Source organism: Rhamphochromis sp. 'chilingali', assembly GCF_963969265.1.
Source record: "Rhamphochromis sp. 'chilingali' genome assembly, chromosome: 12".
Classification (NCBI taxonomy): Eukaryota; Metazoa; Chordata; class Actinopteri; order Cichliformes; family Cichlidae; genus Rhamphochromis; species Rhamphochromis sp. 'chilingali'.
The window spans coordinates 34,534,664-34,552,047 of record NC_137939.1 but is presented as its reverse complement, the minus strand read 5'-3'; the positions used below and the strand labels follow the sequence as shown (position 1 = coordinate 34,552,047).

General features: G+C 41.6%; 1 protein-coding gene across 2 annotated transcripts in view; it reads right to left on the bottom strand.

The window, feature by feature from the left end:
- slc6a8 (solute carrier family 6 member 8) overlaps positions 1 to 17,384 on the bottom strand; it is a 42,663-nt gene that overhangs the window by 11,550 nt on the left and 13,729 nt on the right. For both annotated transcript variants that reach the window (XM_080898712.1, XM_080898713.1), the window contains exons 2-7: positions 14,854 to 14,985; positions 11,632 to 11,902; positions 10,789 to 10,921; positions 1,691 to 1,825; positions 1,107 to 1,210; positions 782 to 906 (exon numbers count right to left, since the gene is read on the bottom strand). In XM_080898712.1, coding sequence (XP_080754838.1) covers positions 782 to 906; positions 1,107 to 1,210; positions 1,691 to 1,825; positions 10,789 to 10,921; positions 11,632 to 11,902; positions 14,854 to 14,985 — 900 coding nt within the window. The remainder of the gene's footprint in view (positions 1 to 781; positions 907 to 1,106; positions 1,211 to 1,690; positions 1,826 to 10,788; positions 10,922 to 11,631; positions 11,903 to 14,853; positions 14,986 to 17,384) is intronic.

Sequence of the window (17,384 nt, the reverse complement as noted above, 5' to 3'; positions counted from 1 at the left end):
AGTGGGGTGGCAGCAGCTCAGGTGGTAGAGCTGGTCACCTACTCACTGGAAGGTTGGTGGTTCGATCCCCGGCTCCTCCAGTCTACGTGCCAAATATCCTTGGGCAAGATACTAACCCCATGTTGCTCTCTGATGCACTCCATCGGAGTGTGAATGTGAGTGAATGTTAGATAGAAGCACTAAAAAAACCTTAGATAAAGTGCTTGTGTGACTGCAGGAGTTGTATAAAGCGCTTTGAGTGCTCAGTGAGTAGAAAAGCACTATGTAAGAACCAGTCCAGTTACCATCTATATTTAAAGCTCAGTATGATGCATTTTTGTTAAACCAGCCTCAGAGGCTTTGGGGTCGAAATAGGAGAGCACCACCAACGACACCGTTTGTTTAGATGATCTGATTTTTTTATCTCATATTTCGTGTATAATGTTACTATGTTCTATGTTTATATTGAACATGGTTCAAATAGCACTGTGCACTTATGTAAAAGTAATCCCCATGAGCTCAAAGCTCAGGTTTCAGCCTGCTCTTATTTCTTTCTGCGCAGCATGGACACCAGTACTCAGTGCTGCCCCTCTGTAGGCTTCTGGAAGTTTGCCAATCAGATGGATGTTAGCTTTTTGAGAGCGTTTATAGGGAGGAGCTAAAACAGCAGATGAACTGAAGGTCTACTGAAGGGCAGCGTATTAAAATAATCATTTACACTGTGAATCGTGTAAAATAGAGCCCAAGAATAAATAAGTGCATTGGAGGAAATTATTAGAACAGGTCCGGTGTGAGTAAATACCTGATTCAGCAACCTGCGATATGTCGACTCCCTGCTCCGCAGCCATGAAGCCAAGAATAGAAAACACCACAAAGCCAGCGAAGAAACTTGTCCCGCTGTTTATGAGCGCCAAGATGAAGGCATCTCTGTGAGGAAGAGGAGAGGAAACAAGGCGTTTAAGGTCACGATCAGGTTTAAGGTGGAGTAAATTTAAAGATTCACAGGGTTTAGATATGATGACTGAGGTTGAAGGAGTTGGTGAAGTGTGTGTGTGTGTGTGTGTGTGTGTGTGTGTGTGTGTGTGTGTGTGTGTGTGTGTGTGTGTGTGTGTGTGTGTGTGTCGTACTTGTAGCAGTCATTGTTAAAGCGGTTGTAGCTGCCTAAAGCGGTCAGAGCACCAAGGCCGATGGCGTAGGAGAAGAAGATCTGAGTGCCAGCATCTATCCACACCTGTGGAGTCACATGGGTTTGATGTTTGATGCAAACATTTAATGACAAACGCTGCAGCATCTTGGATGCTCAAGCCATAAAAAACAACAGCCAGCCCGACAGCCTAAAACTGGATTTAAACCTCCCACTCGTGCACTTTCAGGTGCTTCACCCACCCCAACAGAGGAGCGAAGTAACGAAGTACAAATACTGCAGGTATCTGTACTTTGAGTATTTCTTTTTTACGCCACTTTGTTACTTTTATGTTTTAACACAAATATCTCGGTTTTCTACTCCCTACATTAGGTTTAAAACTTCTACCTAAACAACCTAAAGACAATCCTGCTGGTGTATTCACCATGAACGCACATGACAAAAACTAAAATTCATAATTTTATAATGAAGACCCTTTAATGTCAGAAGGAGAGGCCCAGTGATTCAAACTGCCCCATGCAATGACAAAGTCTGCCTGTAAGTGAGATTTCAGGATGATGAACTGACCTGAGCCTCCTCCAGTTTGGACCAGTTGGGTTTGATGTAGTACATGATGCCATCGTAGGCTCCGGGCAGGGTCACCCCTCTGACCAGCAGGATGATGAGGACCACGTAGGGAAAGGTGGCCGTGAAGTACACAATCTGAAACACAACCATACTATCATAAAACACACACTTCTTTCACTGAATCCATCAGTCTGTCAAAGCTTCAACTAGAAACTCTTTGTCTGTTTTTAATCACCTGCCTGTGAAACAAGCAGGTTAGACTGTCTCATTGTTCACCTGCAGATAAATGCACAGTGAACTTTCGTGCGTTTGACGGTTTTATGTTTGCAGAATTGGAGTAACACAAATTCATTTACCTAATCAAAATCAGGTAAGTGAATTTGTGTTACATAGGGGGAATGAAGAAGAAGGGGTTTTGTTTCCTGACCTAAAAATCTCCAGGGGGTTTCTGCCATTAAAAAAAAAAATCCATGAGAATCAGGTAACGAAAACAAATGAGAGGAAAGCAAAATGAACCTGATCTGAGACCTGCTGAGACAGAACACACACACAGAGGAATGTGGCATTTCAGCACCACGGAGAGCGCCGGGTCCCAGTTAGGGTCGAGTGTCAGTGCAATCACAGCGGAGCACCTTCTCAGGTTGACGCACACTCACAGTGTGAAGCTCAGGTCGTTCGGTTCAGTGTGTTAAGGAATAAGAAAAAACATTTCAGTCGTCTGTTTGAAACGTTTCTCAAAGCGATTCATATTTTTAAAGCTCGCACATGACCTTTTGATCTTCTGCTTATTCAGCCATTTCTGGCATATTATTCTCATTTTCATTGCATTCGTTCATCACGGGGAGTTCTTTTAATCCTGATACTTTTATGTAAACTGATATAAATTTGATCGCACTGATAAATCAACAGATCTCTGTATATGCAGCATGATTAATGCCAGGATCTGTAGGCCGGTTTGCTAACGAGTCGTCTCACTTTGGGTCTTTTAAAGAAGCCTGTTCATCCGACAGTCACGTGACACTAAAGAGAGAAATCTCTGGATGTAAGGACAAGGGTGTAACAGAAACATGTTCATAGTAACAAAGACAAAACATGCATGTAGCCACCGCGCCATCACCCAGGGGTCTGTTTGTGGCTCCACATATCCAAGACTCCACTTCAGCTTTAATCCCACTGCGATCTTATTTTCTGGGGCCGAAGGTGACTGTGGGCATTTCTCACTATCAAATACTCCGAGGTCACACTTCAGTCAAGCACGTAATCATGTCAGAACTCGTCTCTACTGTCTGCTCTGCCTGTTTACTTTACTGTAAACAAGATTAATATCTACAATGAAAAAGTCGAACATTACGCCCAATTAAATGTGGGTTTTTAAAATTAATTCAAACGAATGTTTCCTTTAAGAGCAGACATCTTGCCTTTGTGACTGGATTGGCTGTCTGTCTCTCTCTCTTTTCTCTCTGTGTGTCTCAGGCTGTCTCGCCCTGCTCTGACCTGATGCTCAGCTTTCAGCCTCCTGCTGAAGACAAACAGCAGATAATGTTTCTGGTGGTACTGAGAGCCCTGCGAACGCGGCTTGACTTGCCATGAGACTAAAAACACAAACACACACAGACTCTTACATAAGAGATACCGTATGTGTGTGTAAACTACCCCATGAATGGAGCTCGACGTTTAGGTCACACCGTGTGAACCTGTGTCCCAAAACTAACATGTTAGGATTTGGTTTTGAGTGTTTTTCACATTTAAGGGACCAAAACAAACTTTCCTCTCTTCACCGTGTAAGAAATGAACTGTCACAGCCTGGTTGCAGCGTGACCAAACAATAAGACTCAGAGTACAAGCGTGAAAACAGCTTCCTCTGGAAAGCATCAGCGCTCTTACTTCTTCATGTATCTCCTTGCTAGCAGACATCCCAGGCTCTAGTTCTGCAGGCAGCTCTTTAGTGTATTTACCCCCCATCATAACTGAATCAGCACTATCACCATGTCTCGCTGGCAGCTGCCTACCTCAACATAGAGAAAACGTTAACTTTGGACCCGCCTGCTCTTCTTTCCTCAGATTTTTACTCACATCACATGGTCTACGGTTGCTACGTCACTACTACTCTCATCCTGTGTGGATGATCTTTCATTCATGAGGTGCTCAAAGTAGAGCCGCTGCTAGTTTGGGAACCCCACCCTAAAGAGTTGGAGGAGGTCTGGGTATCTCTGCAACCTGACCCGGATCACGGCAGAACATTTCTATCTATAATTAAATAAAAACCAACAGGAAGTTCCTGCAGAGTCCAGCCTGCAGACTTAAAAGCCCTTTCACTGAACATCTTCTACATTCACTTCATCAAACTGCTGTGAAGACACAGCTGACCCAGATAATATGAGGACACGGGGTTCATGAATGCAACACAGAAACAAGCTGCTGGATTCGTCTCTATTCAGGTGAGCACAGAGGTTTCTACTGCACATGCTCAGTCTGATAAGTGAAGCTGTTTTTGATTGGGTCATTTTGGCAACACCCTAAACTGAAGCAGTGAAAACAAGAAAAAAAAAAGAGAAGAAAAAGCCATTTATCTGATCCTGGGAACGTGTGTGTCGAGGGTGTGCGAGTGTGTGTTTACAGATGTGTGTCAGAGGTTAATGCGGTTTACGTGCTCTAGTTTTGCAGCAGCTTAGTGCGATTTCCTTTTCAAAATGGAGTAATAACAAAACTGATGTGTGTTTGCTTGTTATGACGACCTTTAACTCGACAGCAACACTGCGTTCCAGCTTTTCAGAAACACTCCTACACTGTTAGATGTTCTTCCCATTAATCATGCTTTTAACACCACCTAACAGCAGCTGGTTAGTTTTCAAAGAGCATGATTCACTTCCCTTTGTTCTCTGGGTCAAAAAGTCTGCGAGCACATAAAAGGTCTGTCACATTTTTATGTAAACACGGAAATAAATGAAAATATCCAGAAACAAAAGAAGTCCTGATCTCTGTTTCCAGGTAATCAATGAAATAAGTCTGAGCCCTTCCACTGAAGCAGCGCTCAGATAACACCCGTGCCCTGCGTTTAAAGCAGAACTAAGAGAAAGTGTCACAAGTCTGACTGTTATTCAGAGAAAAGAGGAACTTTTGTTGTTGGACTGAAAGTTAGTAAAAGGGTGGTGCACAAAGTTCTCAAACCCTGGATCCAAAGCAGAGCTGTAACACAACTAAAAGCTTCGGAGAACTGCGTAAAAACCAAAGCTTGCTGGCTCGTTTGGGCTTTCCTGCACACCTGAACTCTAAAAAACTCCTGACATCACAAGAAGCTCCTTGGAGCCAGATACTGTGTATAAGGGGGGGGGGGGCATAGCCACTGTGACACCACCCATTGGTTCTGGATTCTGCATTTGAACGGCAAGCACAGATGTTTTTGCTGCACAGCCAGCCAAGAGATGATTCCATTAAAAATGCTTCAAAAGGCTCCAACAGCACAAACACAGCGGAGAAGCCAGGAGGTGGAGATGGATCATATCAGATGCCAGCTTCCTGTTTTTAGCACATCAGACACACTTTACCTCTAAATCACAACACAGTCCAAATGAATCAGCTGTAGAATATCGCCTGCGGTTTCCTGCGCTTGCAGAAGTAGTTTTATTTTGTTGTCAGATCGTGCAAGGACAACATGATTAGAGCTGGTACTGTTCGTGCAGCTCTAATACTGCTGACATTAAAGGAAAAAGGGGGTGGAGCAAACAGCGGGATATCCTGAAATTCTTCCAGATCTGTCAAAGACTTAACGGTCAGCTGGCGTTTTCAGCAGGAAGTAAATATTTTGGGATTAAAGCGAAACAAATAGAAAACAGCAGAGTTTTCAGTGTTGATCTCAGACTTTTTAACACCATGAAGTTTTATTTTAAAACATACAAAGAAAATATTAAAAACCTTTTAAGGTGAAAAAGTTCTATTTGTGGGTTCCAGTTAAACCCATCCTGTATCCTGATGGTTTTTCTGTTATTTGTCCTGTTAACATCAGACATCAAGAGATTCACAATTTTACTGTAAGAGATTAACAAAAAACAGCATTTGCATATCTTCTGTAAGACTAAGTTCTTCCTTTAACTTATGTGCATTAAAAATCAGATCCTTGGTGCTCAAAATAAATTTTGGATGGTTTGCTAGGACCAATTCTGTTTACATTATACATGCTTCCCTTAGGCAGCATCATTAGAAGACATAGCATACATTTTCACTGCTATGCAGATGACACCCAGCTCTGTCTGTCCATGAAGCCAGATAACACACACCAATGAGTTAAACTGCAGGAATGTCTTAAAGACATAAAGACCTGGATGGCCGCTAACTTTCTGCTTCTTAATTCAGATAAAACTGAGGTTATTGTACTCGGCCCTGAAAAGCCTAGAAATATGGTATCTAAGCAGATTCTTACTCTGGATGGCATTACCTCGGCCTCCAGTAACACTGTGAGGAACCTTGGAGTCATTTTTGACCAGGACATGTCCTTCAACGCACATATTAAACAAATATGTAAGACTGCGTTCTTCCATTTGCGCAACATCTCTAAAATTAGAAATATCCTGTCTCAGAGTGACACTGAAAAACTAGTTCATGCATTTATTACTTCCAGGCTGGACGACTGTAATTCATTATTATCAGGATGTCCAAAAAACTCACTGAAAAGCCTTCAGCTGATCCAAAGTGCTGCAGCAAGAGTCCTGACAGGGACTAGAAAGAGAGAGCAGATTCCCTTCATTGGCTCCCTGTTAAATCTGGAATTCAAAATCCTGCTCCTCACATACAAGGTCTTAAATAATCAGGCCCCATCTTATCTTAATGACCTTGTAGTACCATATCACCCTATTAGAGCACTTTGCTCTCGCTCTGCAGGCCTACTTGTTGTTCCTAGAGTATTTAAAAGTAGAATGGGAGGCAGAGCCTTCAGTTTTCAGGCCCCTCTTCTGTGGAACCAGCTTCCAGTTTGGATTCAGGAGACAGACACTATCTCTACTTTCAAGATTAGGCTTCAAACTTTCCTTTTTGCTAAAGCATATAGTTAGGGCTGGACCAGGTGACCCTGAATCCTCCCTTAGTTATGCTGCAATAGACGTAGGCTGCCGGGGGATTCCCATGATGCATTGAGTTTTTCCTTTCCAGTCACCTTTCTCACTCACTATGTGTTAACAGACCTCTCTGCATTGAATCATATCTGTTGTTAATCTCTGTCTCTCTTCCACAGCATGTCTTCATCCTGTCTTCCTTCTCTCACCCCAACCGGTCGCAGCAGATGGCCCCGCCCCTCCCTGAGCCTGGTTCTGCTGGAGGTTTCTTCCTGTTAAAAGGGAGTTTTTCCTTCCCACTGTCGCCAAAGTGCTTGCTCATAGGGGGTCATATGATTGTTGGGTTTTTCTCTGTATCTATGAAGCGCCTTGAGGCGACTTATGTTGTGATTTGGCGCTATATAAATAAAATTGAATTGAATTGAATTTGTTATGTACTCTAAGTTATCAGCTCCTTGAATACCTCTTATCTGCCGTCCCATGGAGAGAAGACACTTTGTGTACCTGTGCTTGTACTTCAAAAGTGTCCTATCATCCTTTCCAATTAATGATAAATGGAGAGCAGTCCAGATAATGGTGAGAATCTGAAGAGGTTATGTACTCAAGTGCATATAAAATCTACTTGAAGTCGTCACTATCATGACCTTGAAGCTGGTGCTTGGGAATACGTTGTCATTGCTGAGATGCCACCTGGGTAAAAGTCACTGAATCTATGTCACCTTTCCTGCTTATCTGGAGAGACATTTGTTCATCTTTCAAAGTAGAAACACTCATTTCTCATTCCCATTATTCCCGTTTAGTTTACCATCAGGTCCACCATGAATTAAAGTCATTAAAACTCATTAGCCTCCTTGTTTATGAAAGAGACAGCCTGCTGGTGATGCAGGAATGATAACAGCCATTCAAAGGGCTGCTCTGTTTCTAAACTTTATGAGTATGTATCATAAAGTTCTGTCTGTGCATCAGCGGTGGTGTTTTGGGATAAATGGCAGTCATGCACTCAGGCTTTCAAATATTTATTCTCATCTATTCTCATTTAATATTATTCCTGCCAAGTCGGCACACGAACAGGCGTGACTCACTCCTCTGTGCTCATTTGTGTTTGTCTGCTTCCAGCGTCAGAGGCTCTGATGTCAGGCTGCTTCTGTTTGGCAGCTGTTTGCCTCAATGTTACATTTAGTTTTATTTTATGAGAAGTGCACTTTTATACACCAGAGGTCTTTCAGAAGGATTTCTGCCCATGTTCAAAACATTGTGCACAGTCATAGAATAACAGGTCCTCTGTAATCTTTAGGAAACCACAGTCATGAATCTCAGTGCAAACCAGAAGGCTGGGTAACATTTCCCTCAGGAGACACTAGCAAACTAGCTACTCTTTCTTCTCTTTGCCCTAATATTGGATTTCCTCCTTTCTGGCATCTTCATCATTTGGTACACTCGACCAAAAGAGACGACACATCATCCTACTGCTGACCAAACAACCAGATCCAGGGTCAAAAGAAAATCAAAGCCACCAAAAATGCAGTTCCTCTCATGGCCACTTGAGGCAGACTCCAGCAGTGCTGAAATATCTAACCTTACAGTAAAAATAAACATGTTTACAGCCTACTCTTTCAAAGGTTCATTTATTTGTAATAACTTAACATGGATAATTGGATTAGGGGCGTGGCCACTCTGAAGGGTGTTCCCCCGCAGCCGTGGCTAATAAGATCCTCTGGGCCTCTAACTGGTAACAGTGAGCTGTGTTACTGTTAGGTGTTTATGCACGTTTAGTAGTTTTCCCTCATGTAGAAAACTTTCTACGTGGTTGGGGGCTTCACCAACTCCAGCACAGTTTCTTTGTCCTTCTCTCTTTCTGTTCCTGTCTCGTCTTTATTTTTGTCCAGACCTTAAAGGCAAAGGCCCCACCTTACTCTCTTTTTAAAGGTGCTGTTTAACCCTCATAATGTGCTCCCGATTTCCTTGCACCTGTGGTCCTCAGGGGTCAAAAATGTCCCCACTTCATTTGAGTGTTTTTTAAAATATAAAGTATAAATTGTCAATCAATTCAGTGTTACACCTTAGTTTTACTTAAGACCAACACATTAACACAAAATCTAGCCTACATTATACATTTTAGGGCCACCAGACCTTGTTTACATAAAGTACACTCTGTTTTTTTTCCAAGCGAAAATAAAACAAGAAAATGAAATCTTTAATTGTTTAGATCATTTTGACTATCTGAATAACTACAGAGTTCTGTGTGTTGAACTTTAGTGAGAATGGTTTTTTTGAACCATTTAAAATTTTTAAATGAAGTTTGTGTGATTTCATAGCTAAATCATCTGTATGGTTATCAGTGATGCAGAGAGAGCTTGGTGCTCCTGCGCTGCTGATCTGGGTCGAATTCCAGGACAGATTTTTTATGTCCCCGTTTGTCCCCGAGTGGAGTTTTCCTACAGTACAGGAAAGGGGGTCATTCGCTCTCCGAGTGGCTCTCAGTCACGTCCCACTGCAGTCAGCTGCCCTCCTACCAGACAACCAATCACATGCCGCCACCTCACACACCCCCACACTCTCCTCCCCACCACCACTACCTCTAGGGTAGTCATAGCAACTCTTAGCCTGCCATCTGACGGCACCGTGTACAGTCTCGTCATCACAATCCGATGACACACACACGTCGTTTGAAGGTTGTAGTTTTAAAGGAACAGTCCCGTATTTTTTCCACCTTCGTCACAGTGTGATGTGGTAATGACATTTTAACTCAGGATGGTCAGTTAGTTTCAGGGAACAAAGTTTCACACATATTGTCTTAGTTAGTGCTTCCTGTTGTCATCCATGTCCCCTAAGTCTTCTCTGTTCGACTTCTTTTTGTAAAGAATTATTCAAACAGTGGCTTTTTAAAGTCAGACAAGATCTCCGTATCTTCAGTTTTATTGCAAATTTAAAAAAAAAAAAATCTATGAGAATGACTCAATCTGACCTTTAAGGAGAGAGGACACTCTTTTGAAGATGCTAAATTGTTTTAATTTAAAACTGGGAAGATGGTTTGAGGAGTAAAGAGGGGCATCTATGTCCACTGTGAAGGACAAGTGATGAGCAAAGATGGCGGCTTATTAAACAAACCATGAGCCATCTACAGCGAGTCTGAGCACTTTTCCCCGGTGACAGGGATAAATACTGGGAGTCTCCATCAGCTGTTAGTCAAACATCACGAGCCAAAGAGGAGTCCAGCTACTTTCTCTTCAAGCACTCAAGATCGAGTCTATTTCCTGATCGTGAAGCAAACAAATCACCATAGCGACTAAAATGACTGCAAGGGTTCATAAAGGACATTAAACATGTTCCCTTTCTTCCTGCAGCACTTTCTACTTTATGTTTATCATAGCCGTTTCATTTCATCGTCCAACTTACCAGCTTGGCGGCAGGAAACGTTCTGATGATTAAAAATGTCACAACAAGCTGACTCGGTCACTCGAAGGTTAAACTGGAACACATTTTTAACGTTTACTTGTTCGACACGTTTCAGTTTGTGTGTCCTTCGTGGGACTTTTCTGTTTATTCTTAACTGTGTAAACTTTTCCTGGGACACCGACCGGAGTTGTTTAAGTTTTGTGGGTTTTTTAAATTTGTTATTGTGATTTTATTCTGACGTCTTGACTTTGATTCATTGTCAGTTGTGTTAGTTTCCAGAGTGGGTTTGCTCATTTCAGTTCACTTTTGTGCTGAGCAAACATGTTTAGTGTTAGTCTCTTTGGGTGGTATATAAAAGTATTGTAGGGTGTGTTTGATGGGTGCAGAATTTAAACAATTCAGACAAGACAACAATCGATGTGAGACATCGAAGATGCACCAAAGCCTCTTCAGGCTGGATGTGGGGGTTTTTCACATCTAGTTATGATTTTTAATTGGTTTTGGTTCGTTATAATAATCTGGACACAGACTCATTCACATGCAGATGTTCTGATCTGATCCTCAGTTAATAATAATAATATTAATATGTTATATAACAGGGAAGGTGACAAAGTGCTAGACACAGGTTGGGACTCCATTTAAAAAACAACGTTTTACCTTCCCGGTGGATTTGACTCCCTTCCAGACGCAGAAGTAAACCAGAACCCAGACAGCCATCAGACACAAAATGAGCTCCCAGTTCATCTTCCCCGGTTCGTCCAGACCAGACGAGATGTTCAACACTTTGTTTCTGCGCAGAGAAGATCACAAAGAGCCCAGCGTCAGAGTCACAGAGCAGATCTGTGCTTTCCACGGGAGCAAAAGACAGCTGGCGGAAAACACTGTGCAGATGTTAAAAAAAAGACTAAAGGGGGCCTATTTTCTCACACACACACACACACACACACACACACACACTGCACTCTATATTTGGCTGAGAGCAGCAGCGCTTCCTACAACATTCACAGTCTTTTAACATCATCGCCCCCTCGTTCCTCAGAGCCGGCGCGCTGCTGACTGACTCGAAACTGAAAATCTAACGAGCTCAGTCATCTGACAAACATCTCTTCACCTCATTAGCTGCTCTGTTGTGTTAATAAGGTGCCAGGACGACACAGCCTCACCACGAACAGGAGCACATGTGAGCCTTCATCATGATCGAAGAGCTGAAAATAGCTCCAGTGGCCATTAAAGGAGCTGCAAGCTTCACAAGCTGCACATCACATCTGTGAGCGTCTCATTCTCACCTATAACTACAGGACACGTCTGCTGTTATTTTCTCTGTCATCACATTCACACCAACAATGTGTTAGTCCATCTCTAATTCTTACCTCCCTGCTTAGTCTGTGGCTCTCAGCTGCATTCAGCCATTATAACACGTCACAAATACTTCTGTGAATTTTATATAAAACAAACCTCAGTAATAGGAAATAGTTGGAAACATTCAGATTTAAAACTCACTCCCAGAACTCGATGATGGGCGATCGCGCGTCGGCCAGGTCGGCGCAGGTCATGTTGCTGCTGCCGATGGTGATGTTGGCAAAGCTGGCGTTTTTGCAGTCTTGGTGATGGAAGATCTCGATGCAGCTGGGCGTGTTCCACTCGTTGTTGCAGGAGGACCACGGGAGCGTGGCGGTGAAGGACTTGATCAGGTAGTAGAAGCCCCAGGCCAGCACCATGATGTAGTAGGTGTTACAGAAAAACACAATCACCATGGAGGCATAACCCAGACCTGCAGAGGACGAGAGCACAGGGAGAGTTTAGCAGGTGGAAAACAACACGTTTATTAACAGAAAGAGATGAAAGCATAAGCTCATTAAAGCTCTTTGTTTCTATTTGTGCTGACTGGGGTCATTAAAGTCTAGTCACCATTTACAGCTTCTTTTTTTCTTGCTGGTGTATGATGCATAAAGATGCTCACTCATACTTTCTCCTGGTTAATCAAAGAAAATGTGTCATTTTGCAACAGATCCTCACAAAACTGTTTTGGTTGTTTCTTCTGTAAATGCAACAAAGATATTTTCCTAATCTTCTCTGACACTGCAGGGCACTGAGAGCTAGCCTGCAACTGCATGCATGCACTTCACTGAAACATGTGTTATGATGTTGAACTATCCATCCATCCTCTTTTGCTTATCCTCATCAGGGTCGTGTGGGAGGCTAGCCCAGCTACCACAGACTGAGGGGCAGGCTACTGGACAAGTCGCCAATCTGACGCAGGCCTGGCTTATTAAATTCTCTTATCTTTTATACTTTGTAGTTTGTGTGACTATTCTGACACACTGTTAAACACTGTTGGTCTTCAGCCTGTATAAACCATCCGACTGCTGCTATACATAAAGTATACAAAGACTGAAGCACACAACAGAACATTTGTGTTTCTATTCTTGTACATTTGATGACTTTCATTGCACAATAAATAATTATTTCATAGAGACTCGAGCTTCTGTTTGTACAAACATTTCTGAGTTTATGCGTGTCAGTAAAATCCAGACTGCACTGTGAATTAAATGAACTCTATCTATTAAACTGAACACAAGCTGAAGGTGGCCCACATCCCAGCACCACGTGTTTTCTTTCTGACGACCAACAATAAACTGAACCACATCCAACACACATGTAACGGTCTAACCTGAAAAACCCACAGTTTCTGTGTGAGGACAAAATCTGATCACACGGGATTTTTCAGTGACTACATACAAACAACAGCAACGTTTTTGCCATTTTTGCTAAAATTACTGCCAAACTGTGCTGAATGATTTTGGGAAATCGAATTTACAGCATGATATTAGTCAGTTTTTTAGGAAAATATGAGGAAAAATACAAAAATTAATCCCATGATAGCCTCTTAACCCAGAGGTGGGGAACTCCAGGCCTCAAGGGCTGGTGTCCTGCAGGTTTAACACCCTGGGTCAACACACCTCATTCAAATGATTAGTTCATTACAGGCTTCTGGAGAACTTCAAGACATGTTGAGGAGGTCATTTAGCCATTTAAATCAGCTGTGTTGGATCAAGGACACATCTAAACCCTGCAGGACATCAGAACTTGAGGCCTGGAGTTCCCTCGCCCCTGGGTTAACAGTAAAGAAATTTAATCTACAGAAAATTATAGAGGACATTGAAAAACAAATGCTAATGTAAAAAATGACAGGTTTGAAAGTAGAGAGAAATGTTTCCAAATCTTCTTGAACTCACAAAGACAAAAGGCTGAAGTACTCAACCTTTAGGCAGATCAGACGCTGCTCATCTTTTCATTTAATTCAATTCAATTTTATTTATATAGCGCCAAATCACAACATAAGTCGCCTCAAGGCGCTTCATAAAGACTACATAAAGAAATTAGAAGAAAAGGGCTTCAGGCAGAGCTGCAGAATAAACGTGTTTATATCAAATATTGACTTTTCATGTGTTTCCATGCATGTTTGGACATCTGTCTGCTACTATTTGAATGTATTTATTTTATTTTATTTAAGGTCCATCCTTGTATTTTCTAATATATAAAACTAAATCTGCCTGTGATTGGCTCGTTCTTTGCTCTGCTACATGCATCCTCATGCTCCTCCTGCTGCTCCATATTTAGCTCCATTCCTGCTGAGACTCTCAGAACAGATGAATGAGCTGTTGGTGTTGACTGTTGGTGTTGCTCCCTGTAACTGTATCAGACTGAATGAATGTGAAGGCGGAGCTCTGTCAATACTGCACTAAAGGTCAAAGGGAGGCCGGTGTAGTAAAGTTAGCTACTGATAGAGCCGAAGAGTCATGTGGTCCCCTGTAAAGATCAGCCCTCTGAAAAATGCAGTGTGCAAGCGTTATTAAGTGGTACAAGACGTGCATTATTACTGAGTGTGTGTGTGTGTGTGTGTGTGCGCGCGCGCACGTGCAGTTTTCCAGACGGGTGTGGAGTCACGTACAGCAGATCTCAGATTACCACCTGCAGATAAACCTCCACAGAAAGCTGAATGTGCGCTCACAGACTGACGTGTCAGACTCACCCGCTCATAAGGATCGGCCAACAACATTTCTACTGACCTAAATCTGACGACACGGTGCCTTTATTCAGTCTTTGAATGTAAAATTCTTAAATATCTTTGGTCTGTTTGTAAAGCCTGACGACAGGTTTGCACTTGAAGCCAACAGAATCTGCAGCGGCACACCCAGGACTTTTTTTTCCCCAGTGGGGGATTTTAGGAATAACGAAATCTTCAGAAATTAAAAACAGGGAAGGAAAACTTATGAGATGCTTGTGATTGTGAACAATCGAACCATGACTGTATTTATGCTCTGTCCTTTGATCTATGACAGACATTCTGGTTTTCAAACATTTCTGTAAATTTAGGTCCAACTCATCTCCTTCGTTTGGATTTTAAGGCTTCTGCAGCTGCATATCTCATTATTATTCACTGAAAAGCATGACAATGCAGTGATTAGCAGTGGAATTTATAATCTGATAAAATCTTATAATGGTAATAAAAAATAAAAAAAAAAAAAAAAACACACACACACATTGATACACAGCAAGAAAACTTCCCATGATCAGATTAATGGGCCAAATATTCCAAAGGCTACGCTGCAGAGGTGGAATTATAAAATTTCACTTAAAAAAAAATGTAAAAGTAGTTAAAGTCCTACTAAAGTGTTTTGTTTTGGTAAATGTAAAGTCCCACTTTGTGGCGTACTGCACCTTTAAACAGCGGCGCGATGTTCCAGACGTTGATGCTTCCCGCTTTCATGAACTGACCGAGAGAGATCTCTAGGAAGAAGATGGGGATTCCTCCAACGAACACAATCAGCAGGTAGGGGATCAGAAACACACCTGTGGGAGACAGAGTCATCGGTGATGACGTGTTCAGGGACGTTCAGACATCTGAAAACTCTAACCGTTCTGTTACTGTTGCACAAGAAAATCTTCTTCAAAATCAAGAGTTTTCTCACAGCATGTAGATGCGCTGCTTATTATATAGTTTCAGTTTTCCTGTTCATGAAATTTCAGCAAAAACCTGCAGTTCTTCTAACAGCCACCTGAATGGGTCAGTACGAGTCTTCTTGAAACCCTCACAGTGGAAGCATGTTTACAGCCTCACACACAGTTTCAGCCTGCGTTACATCTGCACAGTGGATGATTTTTTTTAATAACTCAAAGACTTTTGTGATGTTTGCCTTATTGAGCCATTTTATTCCATAGAGCCGTTCGGTTTTGTCATAATCACCTTTTCCCTTCTATATTTTTATTTTTATTTCTGGAGTTGCTTTATTAAATTATTGCTTTCTGCTTAATTGGACTTTCTTTTATGGAATTTTAAACATATTTAACCTTTTGATTTTGTCGCACTGGATTTTATTTAACTGAGATATAAAAAAACTAAAGCGAATTAGAGTAACTTGTGTTTAGAGCTGTTGAGATAGATAAACTATCTTGTTTGATTATTTCACAAGTTTCTGACCTAAAATAAAGACTATGACTATTCAGTCATAAATAATTTGTTTCTACTTGAGATTCTCCAAATGTTAATGTTTTAACAAAAAAGGCAATAATCTTCTTTAAAGTTATTTTGAATCAATCAATAAATCTTCATTTCTGCATGTTAGGCTCAGCTGCATGTCTATAATCATAAAATCAAACAAAATTATTTTGCTTCTCAAACATTTTAACGACTAAATCTTTCATTTGTTTTCTTTTGAGCAGAAATCGGCTCCTGTATGATGTTTTAATGTGACTGAATGAAGTGTAACATGAACCGTACATGTTAGAATCACATTTTAATGCTTTGGCAGTGATGAATTATTGATGGATCTAAAGAAACAGTGAATGAATGAGTTTCCTCTCCTTCACTCTGAACTGCAGCGAGAGACATGAATGAACAATTATGCTTCCTCTTCACTCTCTCGCTCCGACTTTGGTATTTTAATTGGCGTGATGGTGGATCCACACACACACACACACACACACACACAAATATATATACAAACACAAACAGCAAGGGGTAACTGGGTCACACTGTCACCAGGAACTGGTATGAATGGAATCAAACTGGCATGACACTGGAGGGGTGAGAGAGAGAGCAGGGGGCAGAGAGGGGGGTGCTGTGTGCCAGCAGTTACATAACAGCGGCTGCCATTACGCTCTCAGCTCTTACACAAGGAGAAAGAGGGGTGGCCACTATCATCATATCATAACTGCAATGTTAAGGGAACAGCTCAGTGGTACTTTATTATGTTTACAACCAGTGTAGATGCTTTCTCCCACAGCAGCACTCTGATGGCAGCCACAACATTAAGTTTTTCCATTATTTTTCACATGAAATTGAACCCACAACATTAAACATTATTCAGATGTTTTTCCTGTCATAACAGTGTTCAATATACATGTGGTTAAAGTTTTAAACAAAGAGGAGGGTAAAATAAACTCCCTGTGAGTCACAAGATCAGTTTTATGTGGAGGTTTTAGTACTGTGCAAAGGTAGCTCGAGTAGCACGTGCACCTTGAGCTGATTTAGCTAGATCAGGCACAGCTGCAAGCTTCTTTGCAACCCACTTTCACCCCAGCTACACCTGTTATGTTGCATCTGATGTAATCAACGTGCATGGAAGTGTGGGAGATTTCAATATTGATCTTCCTTTGACTTTACTTGCAGAGTGAAATAATAAAGATGCACAGTAAAGAGCAGTGAGGGAAAGCTATGGTTATTGATTATTTATTTATAGCAGTTTTCCCTTCAGAGAAATCACGGATGTTTGAAGGTTCTCAGTCATCCGGGTCATGGTTGTCTAAGGAGCTTGAAAGAAAATGACTGGACTTCTTTAAATTTCATGAAGATTAAATCTTAATCCTTAATCTTGGATTTTAACAGTTTTGTTGTTTAAGTTAAATAAACAAGTCGCGTTGTCTAGCTGTTTTGCACAAAAACATATTGATTTCAGATTCTCCACCCATCAATCCTTCAATCGTCTTCATAAAACAAAAAATATTAGTAAATATTGAACATTCAAGTTCATAGTAAACTCTTTCAGTTTGCCGTCTCTCTATGAAGAGATCTGAAGTGCCACCTAACTGTACGACCTTGATCAACTGTTCTGTCCAGGGTGTGCAAGTCTTTTAATCAGACCAGCCATCTTTTAAAGCAAAGCACGGCCACTGATTCGGTTTTTACGGTAGAGCTTGCTATAAGCCAGAACAGGAGCAGGTAATGTGAGGTAGTGAGGAATTAACCTGGG